The sequence below is a fragment of the Phalaenopsis equestris genome, unplaced genomic scaffold (genome assembly GCF_001263595.1).
Source record: "Phalaenopsis equestris unplaced genomic scaffold, ASM126359v1 Scaffold000154, whole genome shotgun sequence".
NCBI classification, from domain to species: Eukaryota; Viridiplantae; Streptophyta; class Magnoliopsida; order Asparagales; family Orchidaceae; genus Phalaenopsis; species Phalaenopsis equestris.
Genome location: NW_018164596.1, coordinates 1046595 through 1071019, shown reverse-complemented (window position 1 = coordinate 1071019; position 24425 = coordinate 1046595). Strand labels below are relative to the sequence as shown.

Here is a 24425-nt window from a genome sequence, read left to right as displayed (position 1 = left end):
CTGAAGTGTAGATGTTAGCCCTCAGGTGAGGGGAACGTGGGAGCTCTGAAGTGAGAGCCGGTATTCTCCCAGCCTAGCCGCAGATTCAGTAAACAAGCGTAGGATTAGTCAATGTTCTTTATGTCTGGACCAAAGGGTAAAGAATAGGTATGCTCCTATTTGACACAATCTAAATTGAACTAATTCACTTTATCCGTTCACTATAATTTCTTGACAAGGAGAAAGATACTTTCTTATATATTGAATATCACAATTAAACCCTCCTTAGTATCATTAGTTATTAAAATTATCTATTTATTTCAGTTGCCTATTAGCAAATTGAACTTCATTGTTATGATTAAAGTATTGCTTTTATAAAATCTTAGTTCCAATCTAAAACCACTCCCTGTGGTATCGATATCTAGGACTCCATTAGAGCCCTATATTACTTGAGCGATACGTATACTTGCGTTGATAGTGTGACTTTACAATAATTGAATATTTATTACGTCCATATTTATTTTATATTTTAAGCATATAAAAAGTCGCTGTCATGGAACCACAGAGGTTATTTAAGTGGAACTACAGGTGTTATTGGTGGAAGGTTATTGAGGTATTAACTCCAGTAATATCTCAATAACCCTTCAATAACCTCTGTGGTTCCACTCCAATGACCCTCTGCAATAACACCCACAATAACTCCCAATGACCTCCGCAGTTCCACTTCAATAACCCTTTACAATAACTCGTGTAATAACCCCCCAATAACCTTCGTGGCTCCTCTTCAATAACCCATTGCAATAATATCCTGCAATAATCCCCTAATATCCCCCCAATAACTTTTGTTGTTTCAATTCAATAACACCCCAATAATCTCCGCGATTTCAATTTAATAACCCCCCTAATAACCTCCGCGATGTAGCACATGTGGTGGCAAATTACTAGAGTCCGCACACAGAGTTGCATCTGGACTCTATATGGAAAATTTTCTCATGAGTGAGGGGGGAAGACAATTGTTGGCATCAATTTTTGATGTCACATGTGTGTGATGTCCACATGAGCTCATCAAGGTCATGATTCATGCATACTTTATTTCCCATAGCTTAAGACATCCGGTTGAGACACTCCGGCTGTGTTGAGGGGCACACAGTCAGGGTCGTTCTGCAAGAATTTGGTTTTAGCTTAGAAATAGGTTGGTTGACATTTTGCAAGTCACACGATTCTGATCGGGTTAACGAATATTATGCGTCATGTTGCTAGTGAATTAACCCGAATTGGCCCATCCACCAGCGAGCTTTTCTAGAAGACCATGAATGATAAAAAGGACCACGTGAGCGTGTCCGGTAGGGAGGACGTCCATTTCACTACTACTTTGCGGGCGGACTAAAAATGCACAAATTATTATTTTTAGCTCGATCACCAAAAAAGTCATCTGAACAATCCCGTATAACGAAATGGACCGCGCGAGTGCGTCTGAAACATCAATTTTACTTATAGGAGGGCATTCATTTCATTATGATGTAGCGTAAAACACGTTAATCGAGGGGTTTAAAATAAATAATAATATTATTACCAATAAAATAATAATAATAATAATTAGGGGTGTAAACGTGCCATGTGTTCGGCTCGTTTATATTTCGATAAGTATGTTCATTTTCGGATCGTTTCTTAGCGAGCTGAACACGAGCCGTTCACAAACAAATAGTCGTTTTGACAACCCTAATCATGTAGCCATAAGATGTTAAGGTTTGGGGCTAGATTTAAAATATCATTTGAATCTAATTTAACAATTTTTATTATATTTTCTTAATTAATACTTTTAAATGATTATCAATCTTTGTAGCCTTGTAGTCATTTAAATTTTTTAAAAATAGTACTCATCAAATATATATATACATATATATATGATGAATAGTATATTGAGCCAAAACGAGCCAAACATGAGTTGTTCATGAACAATGAGACCATTTTGACAGCCCTAGAAGCAAGTTTGTGCATGATTTAATCTCGGCTCGTTAACTTAGCGAACGAGCCAAACACGAAATGTTTGCGAACAATGAACCATTTTGAGGCACTAATAATAATAGTAATAAAGCCCTAACTCATGTGGATCAACCCCCTTCCATTTTCGTAATTCTCTTTGGTGTGCCCTAGATGACAACACAATCCCTTCTCTTCACCGTGAATTGCACGCCGCTAGTGCTCCTCACTGACCAACACCAACCGCCTGCTCCCAACGTCCCTGTCCTCCTCGCCAAGCCTCTCCTCCTGTCACCGCTGAAACCTGAGCCACCTCTCTTCTCGGCCGGCCACACACCAAGCTTCCCCTCCGGCCCATCTCGCCGGCATATTCCTCGGCCGTCGGAGCTCCCGTCCTCACCAATACCATTAGCCTCCGAGCTCCTTCTGCAGCTAATGTCAGTGACTGAAGCCTGATCCCCGACTTCTCCTTCGGTCAAGAAACTCACGCAGTTTTCCTTTTTGTGTCTGAGCTCGCTGACTGTCCTTTCTTCCTCCTCGCTGACGAATGTCGTAGGGCTGACCTTCTTTCGTGGCACAACCCCTCCTTCCACGTGAATTCCATGTGACCAGTACCTTCCCTCTCTCAGATTGTTTTGCGCCGCACTCCTCGCCAGCTTTCTTTCCCTTCCGGCTAGCGACCCGAGCGTTGCGGTGCATATTCCGTCTGACCCCTTACAAAGCTCTTGTCTTCACTAATTTCCATGGTTCACGGTGAGGTATGTCGGCGTGCAGACCGTACACAGATGCCTTCGAGGGAGCGGCGAGGAAAGTTTGACGGATCACCGTCGGGGTTCACCGAAAACATGAACTTGATTGTTTCCAGTTAAATTGTTGGTTACTATTAAATCCAGGATGATAAGTTGGTCAATAATTAGTAATACCCTGTTTGTTCTTGTTTATTAATGTGTTTGCTTGATTGTTTCTCCATTGATGGTTAGCACCACTAGAATTGTTATTCTAATTAAAGTTTGGATGGTTTTTCCAAACTGGGTTGTAATACTTAGAATAGGGGTTATTAGGTTTATTATTAATTACATTAAAAATCTCAAATGTAGGAATGTTGGAATCAATCATTTGTTCTAATGAATTTTTCTCAATCACTTGAGGTGTTTTAGATAAACTCATTTCTAATGGATCTAACTTTCGTGATATTGTAGCTACTTGCGATGTTAACATATAAATAGCGTCAGAATCATGAAAATTGCTATTCTTTTAGGATTTACCTGTTCAGAAGGCCATTGAAAATTATTCATAAATATTTTTTCAATTAAATAATATGTTTCATCAAAAGGTTTTGACATTAATGATTCACCAATAACAACATCAATAATTGATTTAGGAGGTCCTATTAACCCATTATAAAATGTTTAAATTATTAACCAATCGGGCAAATAATGAAGTGGACACTTCCTGAGAAGTTATTTAAAGCACTCCCAAGTCTCGTATATTGATTCTCCTTAAAATTGACAAAAGATGTAATATCATTTCTTAGCTTAGCAGTTTTTGATGGTAAAAAATACTTAGCCAAGAATTTCTATGCCAGGTCACTCAAGGCTCTAATAAATCCAGGTTCTAATGTGTTTAAACATATTTTAGCTTTATCCCTTAAGGAAAAAGGAAAATACTTAAGTCTAACAACGTCATTAGAGAGCATCATTAGAGACACAATTATATTGAAATGTGGCACAAACTTCTAGAAACTTGCAAGATGTAAGTTAGAATCTTCAGATGGAGTTCCCCCAAACTGGTTATTTTGTATCATCTGAATGATATCGTGTTTTAATTCAAATGTGTTAGCTTATACAACAGGAGTTTGTATACTTTAATGAATTTCATATACCGTAGAGTTAGTATAATCTCTTAATGATTTTGATACATTCTCATCAATTTGATTTTCTAAATTATTATGTAAAGTATTGGTCATTTCTTAGAAATTGTGAATTTGTTTTTATTTTATATTTTTTCTAATAGTTCGTTCAAACTCAGAATCGTAAAATACTAGACCTTCAAATCTTGCACCACGCTTACACTTTTAAATATAAATAATAAAATAAGTAAAACACACTAACTAAACAGTAAATTTATCTCTATTTTTTTATATTTTGAAATATTTTTAAATACTCTCACAAGCACTTATATATAAACGACACTACAATTTTTCTATAATATTTCTACAATTAAAAATAAAGATTTTTCAAAGTCAGAAAGGTTTCGTTACCATCCCCGACAATGACGCCAAAAACTTGACCCGACTTGAAATTACACAATTATTTAAATTTAGAAATATGGCCAAAGGCTTGACCTAATTTATATTCAGTGGCTAGTGTGTAAAAATATTATATAAAGATGATAAAAATGGTTTACACACTAGAGGTACTACTCTTGTATTCTTATCATTCCAAGTAATATAAGATTTTCTTTAAAAACCCCAGTATTGATCCCACAGAGATAACCAAAACTCTCGTAAAATTGACTTTAATAAAACCTACTTTTTAATTTTAGAAAACTCATATAGTAAATGATCACAAGTTCTTGTGTAATATCTAATTCTATAGAATTAAATGAATGTTAAGTATGTTAAACATATGAAAAATGTAAATGCAGGACAATCTAAAAAGGTTTTAAAATGTAAAGTTACCATAACTCTAAACTGTCAATGTATGAAGAGTTCAAATTTGTATAAAACATCATTCTCCTTGCAATGAATTTATAATTAGTTTAGGAAAATAATTTTACATATAACAAATAGGAGCAATTCTATTTTTTACTCTTTGTCAAGTGCATAAAGACATTGGCTAATCTAGAGTTTGGTCCCTAAACCTGCGGTTAGGCTGGGTAAATACTAGCTCTCACTCTAGAGTTTCCACTTTCCTTCCGCTAAAAGCTAACATCTCACTTTAGTTTCCCATCATCTGAACCAAATAGGGGATTTTAGTCTGTCACCTAAAATCTCCAACTCTATGCCCATCAAAACTTATTTCCCTATTTATTTGCACTTAACCTCAGGGACTACATTCTCTTCCATGATGTTAAATTGGATTCTTACTATGTTGAAACATAGCCCATTTTGGGTCACTACGTTTTATAATAGATTTTAACAAATCAATTGACCAGAATTACAAGTAAATTAAACATAGAGTTTGAATCATCACAATTTATGAAAATTTAAAAGCACTTTTGCTAAACTACATTCCTACACATAATTATTCCTCATTGCAGGGAGAAAGACAAAGAAAACTACTCAGATTTCATGAAGAAGAAATAACAACACATGGATTTATAGATAAATAAAAATTTAAATAACAAGATAAAGTAAACTAAACAAAGCACACAACTTATCTTACTCCTTCCCAAATAATCCTTATATTTCCTTTGAATCACTTACTCTCCCTACAATTCTACTCCAAACTTACTCAAAATCTGTAGTGAAGAAGATATCTCTCACTTATCTTGTTCTCCTCCAAATCCAAGCAAGCCTCCAAGACTTTCTCCTCTCTAGGAAGAATCCACTTTTCTATAAAAGAGTCTATTTTCTTCCTCCCAAAAGTCTCTCTTTTGAATCTGCAAAAGTCTCTTTAAATAGAGCTCTCAAAATCCCCAAGAGTTTCTTCAAACACCTTTTCAAAATTCACTAAATTCAATGGATTCTCTAGATAACCGATTTTGGCGCCTAATCGTCAGATCCTGGTGCCTAGGCGTCAGGCTCTCTGTTGCTTGACGCCTAAGTGCCAGATTATGGTGCCCACGCGCCGGATCAACATTTGCCTTTTTGATTCATTTGACTCTAATTTGCTCCATTTTTGTTCCTATGCTTCATTTAGTGTACATACACCTAAAAACATCAAAAATACATTTCATTATAACACAATATCATTAAAAATAAGCATTAAATGTGCAAATAAAAATAACATATTTCAGGCATGTCACCATGCACAATAAGGTAAATGAGAAAATTTTGTATTAATTATGCATTTACTTCAGTAATCAGTTCATTAATTAGTTCATGCACAATAACGTAAATGAGAAAACTTTGCAATAATTCTACTTTTATTTCAGTAATCAATCTATGTACATCAAGGTAAACAAGAAGTTTTTTTATTAATTCTGCTTTTACTTAAGTAATAAGTTTAGTAATCAGTCCATGCTTATCAAGGTAAATGAGAAAATATTGCATTATCTTTGCTTTTACTTCAATAATCAGTCCATGCAATACAAAGTAAATGAGAAAATTTTATATTAATTCCAAATTTTGTGAAGAAAGGAAACACAATTCTTCATGAATATTAGAAATCAACATTGTTAGAGCCTTGAATAAATCTTTTACTTTTGTAATCATTCCTTACACAAGTAGTTAATTACCAAATCAACGCATCAATTAAATTTTTTTATGATGAAACACATCATAAAGCTTCATAAAAATAATGAATCAACACTGTTAGAGTCATAAGTAAGATTTTTACCCTAGTAATCAGACCGTATACAACAAGTTAAATGTTAATTTTTTGCATTAATTCAATTTTTTTAAAAGCAACCTAAAATTGCATAAACATCACAAATCAACATTATTAGAGCCTTAAATAAGGCTTTTACTTAAGAAAATTGTCATTCACAACAACAAAATAGAATAAATCATGCATTAATACACTATTTTTCTAAGAAACATAGAATTAATTTTCATAATTATCACAAATAAAACTCTTTAGAGACAAATAATTCTCTTAATTCAGTAATCACTCAACACACATTAGGTTAAATGACAAAGTTATGCTTAAATTTCAACTATATATATATATATATATAACATATCATTATTGAGAGGAAATAAAGCTTCCTTCATCAAACTGTCAATGCACAACATGTAAAATAGTTTTTTTTAATTAATTACACATATTTCTAAAAAAAACCTTTTTCAATTTTTCATAAACTTTACATATCATCATTGTTTTGGCCTTAATATGACATTTACTTAGTACCGTGGCCATACACAATAAGTTGAATGAAAAATTTTTGCATTAATGTAAATTTTTTCTGAAGAAAAAACAACCTAAACTTTCAAAAACATCACAAATCAGCATTGTTAGAGCCCTAATTAAGGCTTTCACTTAAAGAAATTGTTTAGACACAACAAAAAAATAGAATAAATACTTAATTAATACAATATATTTCTAAAGAACATAATTTAAATTTTTATAAATGTCACCAATTGACATTGTTAGAGTCTTAAATAAAACTTTTACTTCATTAATCAGTCTATACACAATAAGTTAAATTAAATGACAAATTTATGCATAAGTTCAATATTTTTGTGAAAAAGTATAACCTAAAACTTCATATACATAACATATCAATTATGCTAAAAAGATTAAAGAAGACTTCCACTTCATAAAATTTAAAAAAAATGCATCAATACAACAATAAACCAACAAACAACTCAATATATGAAATTGTATGGATTATTCCAACAAATGTCACTTAAGTACATAGAAGGCTTTGTCAATAAATAAATGTACAATATTTATCATCTATAAATGTTGCTCCCACACTTAAAAATTTTCTAAACATTAATACCTTAAATCTGAACTGGCTTTCAAGTTGATGATAATGATGTCCCGAAACTCGTTCAGTGAAAAACTTTGGATTACTGAAGAAAACTCTCTTGCACCTAATGTTATCTTCAAAAGACTACAAATCCTAATATCTTGACGGCTTGTAGCCTTAGCAGGTCAAGGAGTTAGCTGGTGGGTTCAAATGTGAGACAGAGGGGCATAAACATATACGTAGCTTGAAAAAGGCCACGGTAATATGAAAAAAAAATAGTAATCCAAAGTGTGGGCGCAAGCTGAGTCCGGATAATGATTGTGATCCACCAGAAGGAGCGGAGGAGGAAAAAAAAAACAATCTTTAGTGGATCACAGCTATTATCCAGACGCAGCTTGCATACAAACTCCGAACATAATATTTTTTTCCAGCAACACAAGGGGATGGATGTGGAGAAACCCTTTCATCTAAATCATCCTCAAATAAAATAAAATAAAATAAAATAAAATAAAATAAACAACAAAAGGATAATAATAACATAAGAAAGGGGAGGCACAAACTTTATCGTGAAAATTCTATTTCGAACAAGTTATGGGCAGAAATTCTTGCCCAAAATCCGACTTCGCTGTTAGATTCCGCTCTTTTTATTTGGGGTTAATACTTACATGGAGTGGCAAAGTCTTCTTCGCTGCTCTACTTCATCACTTCTTGGCTCCCCTTTCCATCGAGATCTAATGTCGTATCATCTTCCCTTCCACTTCTCCCTCTTAACCCTAACCCTCCTCCTCTCCTTAGCTTCCTCTGCACTTATGATTGTCGGTGGCTTTGTTACAAGCGACTCCTCTTATTTTTCTGACATCCTCAGCCGTGCCAAAGATGAGCTTCCGCTGCTTCTCTCTATCCGCCGCGTCATCCACGAACATCCTGAACTCCGATTTCAAGAGCACAACACCAGTGCTCTAATCCGCTTCCACCTTGAAACCCTAAGCATTCCTTACTCATTCCCAATTGCCGGCACTGGAATTGTTGCTCAGGTCGGTTCCGGCGCCTCTCCTATAGTCGCTCTCCGTGCTGACATGGATGCTCTCCCTCTTCAGGTTCTCCTTACTCTACGTTGTTTGTTAATTTTTTAAAAGGGTGCTATCTTTGTTGGTGATTGATGCTTGCGGAGATGATGTAGGAATTGGTGGATTGGGAACATAGGAGTAAGTTTGATGGGGTAATGCACGCTTGCGGGCATGACGTGCATGTCGCTATGCTTCTGGGAGCTGCTAAGTTGCTTAATGAGCGAAAGAGCAATCTGAAGGTAATTTAGTTCTTGGAAGATTTACATGAAATTTCTATACTTCGGTGCATCTTTCTGGCAAGCAGCGTACATGTTTGAACTTTGAGAATCAAATGCCTCGTATAGTGATTATATTTATTATGTGGTGCAATGATTTTTTAATTGCTTTTAAAAGGAACAAATGATGATAAGAATGCGGATTCGGTATGCTCAAATTTAGAAATCATAATTGTAGCGCTTTTCTTAATATCGGTGAAGAGCATTGCCTCTCACAGAAAATATTTGCGTCCTACGTACGCATCACTGCGTACTTCGGAGGTTATTTAGAGGGTACAGACGGGTTATATCCGCATTATACCCTCCTGTAACATCCTTGTAACTTACTTATAACTACCGGTGCTACAGAAACGCAGATCTTATTTGTAAGTTACAGATAGTTACAAGTAGGTTACAGGGAGGTTAAAGGGGAGTATAACACAGATGTAACCCCCTTATACCCTCTGAATAACCTCCCGACGTACGCAGCTCTATGTACGTCTTACGTATGCAAATATTTTCCGCCTCTCACGCCCCAATATCAAAGTGAGATTCTTAATTTAACCCAAAAAAAGTGTGATATGCATAAGAATTTTGTGGTCCCCCAACGCAAACCCCAAAAAATAAAATTTAAGATAATAAAATAAAATAAAATCTTCATTGCTTAGTATTGCTTAGCATTAGTAATATGTTAGTACCATTCAAAATAATACCTAGAAAAATACTGACCTAATATGTACAAATTTTTGTGAACTAGAATCACTTAAAAATTTCTCCAAAATCAACAATTATATAATTCAGGGCCTACATGAATGTCTTAGAATGAGGGGCATGTTTATTTAATTTGTATGGACAAGAAGACCTGAGATTTCCCGAAGTTCTAAGTTTGGTTCATGTTTGGGCCGGTGATTAAGCAACCTAGAAAATTTGTTTTGGGTTTGAATTGGCCTAAAACCTAAATCTAATCTGGGTGATGAGACATTGGGAAATTCAAGTAGCATTGCATGGTTTCCATCTTTTTATCCAAAATTTCATGTACTCTACTCCTGTCTAATTTTGTTGGTTCAAACGACCCAATGTGATCAATTCATGTAACATCGCTCCATCGCAAACCATGCATGGAAGTCTATCTATTTTTAACGTATTTAATGAGCAGTTTGCGTGTGGTCAAATTTTAAAACTAAATTTTTTTAGGGAAAATGTGGTTATGCCCAACTTTATTAATAAAAGAATAAAATATGGAGTTAAAATAACACAAATTACAACACAAAACAAGATAAACAACAACAAAAAAAAAAAAAGAGCCTATGAAAAGGCTAACACTACAAAAAAAAAACAAAAAACACTCCTATCTCAGCAACCAAAGTAAAATAAAAAAAAAACATCATAGTAAGCACAATAGAACAACAACAACCATCATCAAGCATATTTCAAACCACTATAGGATAATAAGAGCATCAGAAACATAGTAGAAGAACTGCAACCAACATCAAAATCTTCTTAACTTCCAAAGGAGATCGAGAGCAGTAGAAAACCAACTTCAAGCTTCTTTCAAGAAGTAACCCATCATAGGAGAATGAAGGCATCTGTGCAGAAAGCAATCTCAACAGAACATAAAAGATCAGTTCCATCATAAACATAGTAAAAAACTCAAAACAATTCAAAAGATTTTGAAGCATAATTTTAAAATCCAAATTCAAACATAACTTTGAATTCACATTAGAGATGCAGTTCTGCGATTGACAGGGGGAAAACGTGGAGTATTACAACCAGAAAGAAAATCCCAGAAAACAACAATCAAGAATAAAATAAGAGAGAAAACAAAGGAAGCAACCGAACAAAAAGGGAAGAGCTTAGCCACACCCAAATCTAGACCAAGGGATTCTATCCAAATTCAATGAAAGAAAATCCCAGTTTAAACAAGAAAAAACTAAAATTTACAGACTATCCAAACACTAAAGAAATCAAAACAATAGATCTAACAAACTAATAATAAATAGCCAGGACAAAGCTCAACGACATTTTGAGATCCATTAAACAATTGACATACTATTCCATCTAAGTGTAATAAATCAAACAAAATATATGAGTAAACCGGGATAGATGGTTTAAAACAAAAAAAAAAAATACAGGGTACATCAGAACTCACCCAAAAACAGCCTAAAAATTAAGAATAAAGAGAAGTATCCATTTAATAAGTTAAATAATTGACAAACGAAAACGAAAAGTGAAGCAACATCAGCTCAACAAAAGGCTACCAGAAAAAAGAAAAAAACAAAACACATTATTTGTAAGTAAAGAAAAAAAAAAACATAAACAAGAAAAAATTCACTTAGAGCCCACAAAACAACACCACAAAAATCACACAAAGAAGAAGAATCCACAACATAAACAAAGCTACAAAATACCAAAAAAGAAACATAAAAAACAAAACAATCAAACAAGAAAGCATTTATATCAAAACAAATCAAACAAAAATAAGTCAAGACATAAAGGATGATCGGACCAAATTAGTTAGAAAATAACACATCTCAACTAAAATAAATCTGATTTAACAAAAATAGGAGGAAAGATTAAACTGAACATAAAAAGCTACCCGCCACTCCAAAAACAAGTGCAGTCAAAATAAAGCCAACTAAGAGCTATACAAGTCATAAAACAAAAGACAAAAAAACAAAGTAAATTAAATATCGATCAAATAATCACAGAAGAAAGCTCGAGCTCAAAATCAAACAGATAAAAAGCAGGACCTAAAGGTAAAACCAACCACAATATGAAACAAGACAGCCTCCAAGAGATAAGCAGAAAAAATGAAGAAACTACAAGTTATAAAAATCCTTAATAAACTTATGAATACCATACTTAAATTTCCATTTGCAAGTTATCTGTTTAATTTTTCAAAGCTCTTATATATATTCTCATAAGAGGTACTAGAATTATTAAAGATCCTATTTTTTCTTTCAAACCAAATAACATAAGCAATAATTTGAATAACTAAAAGGTAGAATCTCTTGTGAATTTTGCAACTAATATTCTCAACATGGTAGAAAACTTGGAAAATGTTATTAACCACAATGTAAAGAATTAAAATTGAAATGCCTCCAAATAATTTTTGATTTATGCATCAAATTAATATTGTCTAAAGTTGGGATACCAAGTTCTCCAAAATTTTAGAAAGAGAAGTATTCCAAGAAATAAGGAATCGTAGAATTTTTTTTCTCACTATTAATGTTAAAAAGGATGTTACTAATCAAAAAGTAATTCCCTTCCTAATGCATTTATGTAAAGACGTGGAATGAAATCAATAATAAAAATAACTTCTAATGGTTTAATTTATTAATTGAAACCGACCAGTCATAGATCAAACTTTTTTTCCCAGTCAACCAACCATTTATGAAGCTTATCACTAATTGTTTACAATCCATCACATTTAGTTTAGAGCAATTTATAGTACTACCAATGTATTTTCATGGTAGAGAAATATTTTTTTTCCCACAAATGTTACATAAAGATAACGGTAAATTATCATTAATTTTCTTATAATAATAAATATCAGACTTAGAGAATTTAATGTTCAAATTAGGAGCATGACTAAAAATATTAAGAACATTAACAAATTGTTCTATAATGAAAGGATCTACATACCCAAAAAATAAAAGATCATTAGCATACATACGATAATTAACTTTATTAAAACATTGTTTCGTGATAAAATTATTCTAAGCATCTGACAAGGAGGAAGTGACATCCATAATTATAACAAATAAATTAGAAGAACAATGATAACTTTGTCTCAAACTAGAAGAAGAAACAAAATATATGTTCATTTCATCATTAATAGTAACAAAAAAAAATAAACATCAGTTGTACAGACTTATTCCAACGAATAAGTCCAATAAGGAAACCTAATATGACCATTCATTCATAAAGAAAAAATCAACTAACTTTATCAAAATCTTTAAGTCAAATTTAGAATAGAATTTATTTCCAAAATTGATAGAGTTAAAATCAAATAAAAGCTCATTTGCGAAAATGACATCACCATCAATATCTTTTCCTTTAATGAAAGCAGCCCGAACGAGATTAATAATATTACAAAGAGAAATTTTAGGGTGCATTTAGGGCAGCTTATCAACAACGACGGTGTTTTCAAAATGCCCCCTCACTGTTTGGATGTAGCGTTCGGATAGCTTATGTGCGAAGAACGTTTTTATTTTATATTAAACATGGACCGCTGGGTCAAGCCATGTGGTCCGCGTTTTGGAAAACATTTTGACGGGGTTGCCCTTGTCCCCGTCAAAGAGAAGAGTCGCAGGGGAGAAAAAGAATAAAATATATGCTTGATTGCCTCACTCGTCGTCGCAGGACGAAGCATCGCTCGTCGTCGCAGGACGAAGCATCGCTCGTCGGCGCAGGACGAAGCATCGCTCGTTGCTGTACGTCGAAGTCATCACTCTTGCTCTCTTGGTTTCGCCCAAAACCATCGGCTTCGTGAATGAAACCTCGCAATACAATCTCGATTAGAGCTGGTAGCGAAGGCCACGATGGCATCTCGACATACAAAGACCAGCGATACTCCCTTCTTTCTCTTCCTTCTGCTCCGCTCCTACCAGAAACCATCCGGGAAGGTAAGCCTGCTCACACCATCATCGAGGAAGGTAAGCTTGTTCACGCCACAAGAAAAACTACTTGGAAATATAAAAATAATTAGATGATGAATTTTAATATTAGTTTAATCAATATGTTTGGTCGCATATGGCTCATGGATTGTTTGGTCGTATTTATAAACATGCCACCCAATTCCTATATATTTACATATTCATCACCTAAAATTTATTTTTTTATATTTATACCACCCAAATCTTTCATATAAAATTAAAAATATCAATATTTTAATTATTAAAAAGTGAAATACAGCTTTTCATACATATGTATGATGGCATATATGTAAAAATTGAGATTTAGGTATTGAATATTTATGTGCATAGAAATTGAGTGGTAAGTATGTAATAATGTAAATCTTCCTTTTTTAGGCGCATGCATAAATATTTACAAATTTGACTTTTTTGCTTAGAGTGCGACAAAATATGAGAAGAGAAAGTTCAAAAGAAGATAATAGGAAAAAAAAATATAGGAGAGGATGAACTTTTTTTAATAATATTTTATTTTATTTAATGTGATGATTTTTTGTAATATTTTATTTTTAGATCTTTTACTTATTTTTTTGTACTGTTTTGAATTCGTTTTTTGCTTCTCAAGTGTCAAATGTATTGCTTAAAACAATGACAGTTCTGTTGCAAATAACATTACTGCACAGGGGCAGAATGGTCATTTATCTAGAAACAACTGCAAATTAGTTGTTTTCCAAACGCACAAACCAAACAGCCAGCCAGCTATCCGGGCCAGCTGTTGATCAACAACTTATCAAGATAAGCTGCTTATCTGGATAAACCTTATCCTGATAAGCTGGATAAGCTGCAGCTGCCCCAAATAGACTCTTAATCCTATCAGTTAAAAGCTCAACAATGATCTTATACAAAGTGTTACAAAGAGATATAGGACGACAATCATTTAATATTGAATATTTTGCCTTTAGAAATTAAAATGATAACAATATGTATAGCTCTGTTGGTAAGCTTACCAGTATTAAAAAAAATTTTATAGCATGAATATAATCCTCCATAATAATATTCCAATAATCTTTAAAAAAAATTAAATGAACCTATCAGGGCGGCCAGGAGATTTACAATTTGCAATAGAATAAAAAAAAATTTAATTTCTTGATAAGAGAAAATCTTAATTAAAGCTTCACAATCCAAAGAACAAATAGTATTAATATCGAGAAATTTATAAAAAAACTGACATAGGAACATCAACAACATTATTTAACAAAAAATTAAAAAAAGAAGTGACTTCAAAAGCAATATCATGATCATGTTGTAAATAATTATCATCAACTAATTTTTTTTAATAAAAGTAGAATTATTTATAATTTTAATTTTTTGATAAAAAACTTAACATTATCTTCACATTCGGATAACCATTCACATTTAGCCCTCCGCTTTAACCATTAATAATTATAAGAAAGAGCATTGCCAAGTTTATCTTGGTTGAGAGAGGTTTGGCTAAGTAAATTTTTACAAAGAGGATTGAAGTTCAAATTGTTCATAGTAAATTTCTGTTCATATTTTAACTCAATAATATAATTATAACTATAGTTAGAGTTCCATTTTCAATACTTTAAAGCTTCTTTAACATTCTTCAACTTATTGTAAAAGGAAAATAAATGATCACCTTGAGCATTATTATTCCAAGTATCATGAACATGATTAAAAAAACCAAAATAACTATTCCAATAATTCTTTTTTAAAATCTATGCTTCAAAGTATAAGAAGACCTTAAAGAAATAGAAATAGGCGAATGATCAGAAGTGGAAAAATTCAAAACTCTGAAATAGGAATAAGGAAAAGAATCGACCCAATCAACATCATAAAAAGTCCTATCAAGGAGACATCTAATAGAATTAACAATTTGATTATCATATCAAGTAAACTTATGACCAATATTATGAAACTAAAAAATATTTGAATTAAGAATGCAATTATTAAAATTAGTTAGCTTAGCATGGGTGGATGGCCACCAATTTTTCACTAACTCTAAGAATATAATTAAAGTCACCCAACAAAAGCCAATGATTATTAATATTAGCATCAAGATGAACAATATAATTCCAAAGATCCTTTCTAATAGTAGCGCTATTATCTACATATATTAAAGTTATAAAAAAATTAACATTAGAAGAGAACGTAATGTGCCTATGAATATACTGAGATTTGATATCTAAAGCAGTAAAAGAAAAAAAATGCTAGCACTCAAATACGCCCATTTTCAACACTATCAAAGTTATGCACATTTCTTTCATTATTAAATAGTCTAAACTTATTGACAGAGAAACTATCAAAAATAGAAGAAAGAGAAAGTATAGTTCTAAAAAAGATCAATCATATTAGCATGATTCTCATATAACCTTTTTGCAATCCGCAACATTGGTTTCATTACTAAACTCATGAACATTCCAAGCAAGAATATTAGAATAAAACGTAAGAGAAATTGAAAAGTGAATAAACACAGAGGACTAACGGATAACATTCCCTACTATAGTTTTTTCTTTTTTTGCCCTAGAGGTAGAGGGCACAGGGATGGAAATAGCATTAAACATATCAATAATAATAAGACTTGTCAAAACAGTGGGATTATCTCTGACAATAGCATTATGAGTAATGATATTTCTATCACCAGCCTCAATATGAACATATTCAAAAACAGGAGGTAGAGCTAAGCAATTAACATTTTACAAATTTTTATTGTTCATACTTTCATGATTCAACACATTACCATCATGAGAATTACCATTCATATCAATATTAATATTAGGAACAACATTAGAATCAATGTGATGAACTTCAATATTTTCTTCAGCAATTTCAGCACTGCTGGAAGACATATCAGTAGGAATGTTTAAATCAGGAGTAGAGGAAATATAAGTAGTAGAAACCCTAATAGGAATGGGAAGTCTACTGTTGCTCTGCTGAAATCTTTGATTAGTGTCATTCATAAACTACTGACTAATTAAACTCATGCCCTTTATTGTCAAGAAGAATGAAATCAGGAAGAAGAGAGTCAATTTTTATCTGTATATTGACTATGGTAAAAGAAAGTCGGGAAAACTTGGAAATTAAAGAATCAACTTCGAAAAGAATGCTGATTTCACTTAGCAATCATTGAAATACCAGACTCATTTCAAAAATACAAAGATCGATTTAGAAATTTAATCCAAGTAGGTATATCTGTAAAATCTTCTTTAAAGAACTTAAAATCGTGTGACCTTTTTAAAAAAATGAATGGTTTACCATTGATAAACCAAGGACCACAAGCCAACACCATATAAAAATCTTCAACACAATTGAAATTAAATAGGAACAAACCTTCAGAAAGATATAGAAGATTTACAATACCTTTCAGTTTTCATAATCTACTAATAGCTTGTTGCAAGTTACCATAGAAAGGACGTTTGCAAATTGCATACCCAACTCCGTTGCTTTGATCCATGAATAACCTTTTGATCAGAGAAAGAAACCTTATATGTTGAACTTGGATTGTAAGACAAACAAAAATTAGAAGAACTTGTAAGATTAGAAGTGATAGGACTCTTCCAATTAGGACTAGGACCTAGAAGAGATTGAGAAGATGATGGGATAAGAGGAGGAAAATGATCCATGAGAGGAAAATAAGGGCAAAAGCCCCAAAGCACAAAAGAAAGATCAATGGAGAAAGAAATAAGAGAAAGGAGGATCATTTTCCCAAGAGAAAGGGAAAATAAGAAGGCCTCCATAAACCCTAGAGGAGGGAAAATATTTTCTTACATAAGACGTACGCAGCGCTGCTTATGTCAGGGGTTATTCAAGGGGTACATGGGGGTTATATCCGGGTTATACCATCCTGTAACCTCCGTGTAATTTATTTGTACCCATGAAATTACAGAAACGCAAAACTCATTTGTAGGTTATAGGTAGTTTACAAAGAAGTTACAGGGGGTTACAGAGAGGTATAACCCCGATATAACCCCACTGTACCGCCTGAATAACCCCTGGACTCGAGCAGCGCTGCGTTTGTACGCAAATATTTTCCCTAGAGGAGGAAGAAAAATCACATCAGGAGCGCCGCTTTGCATCTCTTAAAAATAACTCTAGGGACTGTTATTCCCTTAAACATATTCCTAGCAGTTGCAACGGGAGTAATCTAAAGTGCGGATTACCTAAGTTTGTCCGTTGGAGGCGGGCTCTATGGATACAGTTATGCCATTTTTAAAATCTAAATACCTCATTAATATATATATTAAAATTTTATGTATTGAAAAAATAAATTTTTTATTTCGAGACAGTCGCCCGTATTTCTGGGTACAGCATGTCACCGGCATGGAGTCGGGACAGTGGGCCTTTTTTTTTCCTTTAAACGTTTGCTGGATTTTTTTTTTTGTTCTTTCTTTCTCAGCACACTTCATTTATCTTCATTCCTTTTTTTTAATTATTTTTATCACCTGCTTAGCTTTTCTTTGGAAGATTTACATTCATCAAAGTATTTACATATCTAACCTCTAAACTTAAAATTTTACATATAGGCCATCTTCTAATTTTTGCATGATAAACTGTAATTTACTTTTTAAAATTTAAAATAATGATAAGTTTTATATGAATATGAAAAATTTTGTTGTACAAATGTAAAAAATATAATTTCGGTGTTAAATATATAAATACATAGTAATTGTTAAAATTTAAATGCCCCCCCCCCCCCTTTTTTTTTTAAATCGAGTTCAGGCGAAGAGCTATTTTTCTTAAGTGAAAATTATTATATTTATTTAGATTTTATATTCACTAATAACTAATAGCTTCTCTTTAATTATAGTTATTTGCTCAATATAAAATAATTTAATCAATAAGTTAAATTAAATGAATTTATCATAATCAAATTGATTATTCACTTCATTTTTAAATATAATTACATAAAATTTTTTTATTATCATTTTTAAACTCATCGTCAGTTAAATTAAATTAGATTAATAAAAAAAATTCTTTCACAAAAAAAAAAAAAGGAAGTCGGCCGAGGAAAAGCAAATTAAAAAAAGCATCAACCAAACGCTTAAAGGAAAAAAAAGAGTAAAACAACTGCTGCCCAAGTCGGCATGCAGTCGCCGATTCTTCCAGTGACCGTGCCGATACATAAATTTTCCTTTCTGAATTCCGATAATTTTAATAAATATTAATGGAGTATTTAGTTTTGAAATTTGTCCTTTGTGTCTTGATTATTTTTAATTGGATTAGGTCAAACTCAAATTTCCTTTTTCGGCATGGAATGATATCTCCTATATGAGGTTTTGGTAAGTCAACCTCGCTTATTGCTGTGGTATTCAAGAAGGCTGACACCGTTTTTGCGAAAAGAGTTGATATGTTATATGCATTGCTTATCTCCTTTCTCAATATTTTTTTGTGCAAGCTTCATTTTAATTCTTGTGTTTAGAATTGATTTGTTATGAAGTCCCCCTGATATTTAAATTATTTGATTTTTTCCCTGCCATTTCAATCTCTCACGGTAACCAGACTTGCCCTAATAAAACACACGTTTGGATCTTTCAATTACTTTGAAAACTTGTTGTAGGCTCTTTTATTATTTATGTTGTTAATGTGACATCTGCAGTTGTTCATGGCTTCTTTGAAAAAGCATTAGGTTCTTGCTGTCACACTGTTGATCACAGCCCATTTATTCCTTGTTAACCTTTATAGAACATATGAAAATTCCTTTTAGTTATGATAATGTAGGCGTTATTTCTGGCATATGGGTTTCTGTCTTCCCAGCTTCATTAAGGACAGTTTGTTTTGCATAGTTATATGGATTGGAATTGACTTCTAAGAGACAGTTTAGGGTACATTTATTTAGTTAGCATGAACACTTTTTTGAAAACTCAATTTTAGTATTTATTCAGATTGCAATTAATTTCATTTTCATCCATTACTCCATTAGTTCTATATTATTTTATTATGTTAATGAATGAAATAATATTTTCATGCAACCTCCTTTCATGTTCATGTTACTATTATTTTTCTATATAAAAACTAAAATATGTAGGTGATTTCAGAGCCTTCATTGGGGCAATTCACTTCTCACCTTCATGAATCTTAGTTCTAAAAATAGGAAGTCACTTCTGCTTTCTGCCAAACAAACATTAAAACTGGTGTTTGGAACTCAATTCCAATCACTTTTGGCACTTGCGCCATAAGGAACTAACCCTTACAGAAAAAAGTTGTTAGTGAGATGTTGATCAAAGTCGTGCTTCAATATTGCCAATTGACTTGAATTGCACATATTATGTTCTCATATTTTGGTCATTTTAAATGTAACCATATATAGCTGAATAAACAATTCTAAGCACTTTCTGGTCTGCATTAAAAGGGAACTGTGAGGCTACTTTTTCAACCTGCCGAAGAGGGTGGTGCAGGTGCTTTTCACATGATCAAGGAGGGTGCTCTGGATGGAGTGGATGCAATATTTGGTATGCATGTTGACTATAAATTACCTACGGGCAGTATCTCATCACACCCAGGACCGACACAAGCTGCTGTAAGCTTTTTTGAAGCTAGAATTCAGGGAAATGGTGGTGATGGAGGCACTCCTCATCTTAATAGTGATCCTATTTTTGCTACAGCATTTGTTATCCTCGCATTGCAGCAGCTCATTTCTAGAGAAGATGACCCTCTTCATAGCCTGGTATGTTACTTTGTTGAAAAACTTGTGCCTTTTTTTTTTTCTTCCAAGCATCTAGTTAATAGTTACTTTGATTGAGTTGATTCTTGTGACATTTGATTTTTGACTTTTAAAATGTAAATAGTGCTATTGTTTAATATGGATTTCTAAGTTAATTACTATAAATTCTGCTTTTAGTGACCTTTATATTAGATTAGATACCATGGAGGTTGAAAAATATATGTATAAACTAGCCAATTAAAGAGGAAAGAAAGTAAAGATTTAACTCAAGTCAAGTATATTAAAGATGAAATCAAGAAGTGATTTTCTTAGAAAAAAGATATTCAACATAGGTGGGAGAGTTATTATGATAAACTTTTTAATGAGTTTCTGAAAATACGATAGACCTTAGTTTTCTTATTATCTTTAATAATTATAAAATATTTCATTTTTTCAGTTGCATTACTAAAAAAAAAGTTGTGATTTTAAAGAAAACAAATATTGGAAAGTCTGTAGGACCTGATGATATCCCAATTGAAGTGTGGAAATATATGGGAGATTTAAGAGCTTATTGGATTACTAAACTTTTTAATATTCTTTTAAAGACTAAAAAGATGCCCGAGGAGTGGAGGAAGAGTATTTTGCTTCCCATTTTTATGAATAAAGGGGATGCACAAGAGTGAGCAAATTATAGAGGAATTAAGTTGATGTATCATACTTTAAAATTATGAGAGAGAGTAATTGAGCATAGGTTAAGACGTATTACAAAGATTTATAATAATCAATTTGGATTTATGTCGGGCAGGTCTACTATGGAAGTTATACATTAATTGGGAGGTTTGATGGAGAAGTTCAGAGGTAATAAGGAGGTTCTACATATGAGTTTTATTGATTTAGAAAAAAGCTTATGTAAGGCTCCAAGAGATACTCTTTAGAGAGTTCTTGAGAAGAAAGGTGTTGATATGACTTACATTCAAGTCATTAAACATATGTATGCTAGAGTTGTTACTTGTGTTTGAACAGAAAGAGGATTGACCAAATATTTTCTTATGTATGTTGGATTACATTAGGGATCGACTTTAAGCCCATATCTTTTTGCTTTTTTTTGCTTTAGTTATGGATCTTTAGTTATGGATGTTCTTAGTGGACATTTATAGGAGGATGTACCTTGTTGTATGCTTTTTGCTGATAATATTCTTCTCATGGATAAGACGAGAGAGAAAGTTTAGGAAAACCTTGAATTATGGATGTCTACATTTGAGTCTAAAGGTTTTCGTTTGAGTAGAACTAAAAGTGAATATATGGAATGTAATTTGGAATGTAATTTTAGTAGTAGTGACTCTAGTGACAAAATTGTAACTATGGGTGATCAAATTATTAAAAGGTGTGAATGTTTTATATATCCTGGGCCTATTGTTCAAAGTAATAGTGATATAGATGGGGATATTATTTAGTAGAATTCAAGTTGGTTGGTTGAAGTGAAGGAATGCTTACGGCCTATTATGTGATAGAAAAGTACCACTTAGATTGGAAGGAAAGTTTTATAAGATTTTGGTGAGACCTGCAATGCTCTATGATGCTAAATGTTGGCCTTTAAAAGAGAAGCATAAAACTAAGTTACTAAGTTAAGTGTTGCTGAGGTGTTGCTGAGATGAGAATGATTAAGGGGATGAGTGGCTTTACACTTAGAGACAAAATACAAAATGAATATATTCGTGATAGGTTTGGTGTAGCTTCCAGTAACAGACGAAATTAGATAGAGTCGTCTTAGATGATTTGGTCACATTAAACGTCAACCATCTGGTGATCCGATTAGGACATTAGATGTTTTAGATTCGATTTATGTTAAGAAAGAAAGAGGTAGACCTAGAAAGATTCGAGCATATTGTATAAAAAATGATCTTAATTTATTAGAATTAATTAAAAATATGACACTAAATAGGACACAATGGAGAAAAAAGATTCATGTAGCCGACCCCACTTAGTGGGATAAAGGTTTTGTTTTTGTTAATGTTGTATTGAGTCTACTATGATATGGAGGACTCAAAATAACATGTTCCGATGAATGTGCAGTTTTCTCACAATCGCTTGTAGGATTTTGTTCCCCAAGCTGTTTATTTCTCTTTCTGTAGTTACATTTCGGGCAAGTTAATTGGTTAAAATGTTTTCTAATTGTGTGGATGTCAATGTCATGAAATTGTAGGCAATTCTTATTCGAAAACCTATGGGATGGAGCATGAACAAAAATAGGAATCTTTGCTCTTCTGTTACGTGGGTGCCTAGCCTAAGGGCAAATTTGTCTTTTGTATGCCTAAGGGCAATTTAGTTTATTATTATTGTTATTATTATTATTGTTTGGTATAAATAGACTTATTATGTCTAGGGCTAGGGTTATGCATGAGATTGAGTTTTGAGTCTTAGGTCTAGGGCTTGAGAGAGATTTTCAACCTCTCGAATTGTAGGAATTGGGAGAGATTGCCCACCTCTTGAATTATAAGTGTTTATCTTTATATTCTTGTTGAGTTGTTTGATTTATTAAAGAAATATTATTTTTCCCTAATTTATTTGGAAAAACGTGTCGATTTTGAGGTCAGATCATATCAAATTGGTATTAGAAAAAGATCGAAAGCTATAGCTTCGATCCACGACGTGATAGGGAAAGCCTCAAAAGATTTCTGCAGAACAACGAATCTTGCTCACTCGGGAAGTTGATTGGGATACAGTTATAGTCGTAGTAATCTAAGTGATCGCGACGTTTAGAGTCGAAACAGTCACAGGAAGCATTACGTCGTACAAAATTGTGAAGGGAAGTAAGGGACGACACACTATAGTTGCGAGGACGCCTAATTTTTCTGTGCGGACTCCTGACGTAGCTCTACGTCCGGCGGAGGTTATTCCTGAGTTATTTTCAAGTTATTTCTAGGTTATTTTCAATAATCCATAAATAACCCGCGGTCTTTATTTTTGGGTTATTTTGGGTTATTGAAAATAACCCATAAATAAGCTGAAAATAACTCAAGAATAACCTCCGCCGGACGTAGAGCTACGTCAGGAGTCCGGACATAAAATGCGCTCCGCGAGGACAGCTCCTACGTGACCAACGCTTGTCATTTAGTCGCGATTGCAACGATCTGGGAAGGCAACAACAGACTTGCGACTTATAGAAGAAGGCAAGGATATACTCGCGGCTTACTGGTCGACGATCTTTGCGAATTGTCGCGTGGAAGGCAACGACGGAATGCGGCGTACAGAGACCTGAACTTCCAATTCTTCTCTTCCTCTTGCGATGTCTACGCAATTTCTTTGCGATCAGAGCTAGCTCGGAAGGCAGCGGCGTACAGAGACCCAAAGCTTTGGTTTTCTCCAGTTCTTGCAGCGTCCAAGTCTTACTTTAGGATCGCGACTACAGTGACTCGATTCGAGCTGTAGGGCTTATGCTGATTTGTGCTTTATTTCTGCGGACAAGATTTCTGCTACTAATTTCAACTTACAGATGTTATTTCATGTATGAAGCTACTGTATTTCCGTTTATTTGTACCGACGCTATTCAGATCGACGAAGGGCATACGCTCTCGTGATACAGAGCCACGAATTAATCGACGAAATTTTAGCGGCAAATGTTTTTGTGCTTTGTGATCAAAAATTTTTTTGTAAGTGATGACAACAAGAAAAGTTTATAATTTAGAGAAAAAGTTGGAGGAAGAGATCAAACAAATCAGATTTGGGATTGAAGAAATGTTCATCACGATAGAAGATAAGCTTTCTTTCGTAGAGAAACGATTGGAGGACCAATTTGAGAGCATGGGGAAAATTCAAGAAATGATAAAAGGCTCATTGAGATGCAATTCAAGACCCCGCCAGCGGTTCAATTACAAAACCTAAAGGAAATGGGATCAAACGAGAGGAACATGAGGAGGAAAGCATCCACCATCACATAGTCCCTATCAAGGCTCTGATTGAAGGTGAATTAGAGATTTCTGATGGAGGCAGTTGGGCTGAAACATGTGGAAGAGATTATGCAAGAAAATGTGGGGGAGCACAAAGAAGAAAGGAGAGAAGCATGGAGGAGATATGACTATGATTGAAGAACAGAGTTTTACCCTCAATACATGGGGGGAAACAACTGAGGAAGAGAAAGTTGGAGTGGAGATGCTATAGTTAGGAAGTTGAAGATGCTGATCTTTGAGGGAGAAAACGCACATTGTTGGGTGAATCTGGCGGAGTGATACTTCGCGGTGCATGGGCTAGATGGGGAGGAGAAACTCGTGGC

General features: G+C 33.4%; 1 protein-coding gene across 2 annotated transcripts in view; it reads left to right on the top strand.

Moving 5' to 3' along the window:
* The first annotated feature begins 8113 nt into the window (after positions 1-8113).
* The window catches only part of LOC110021970 (IAA-amino acid hydrolase ILR1-like 5), a 46663-nt gene continuing 30351 nt past the window's right edge, over positions 8114-24425 (top strand). For both annotated transcript variants that reach the window (XM_020720710.1, XM_020720711.1), the window contains exons 1-3: positions 8114-8636; positions 8720-8845; positions 19865-20179. In XM_020720710.1, the coding sequence (XP_020576369.1) occupies positions 8205-8636; positions 8720-8845; positions 19865-20179 (873 nt within the window). In that variant the 5' untranslated portion in view covers positions 8114-8204. The remainder of the gene's footprint in view (positions 8637-8719; positions 8846-19864; positions 20180-24425) is intronic.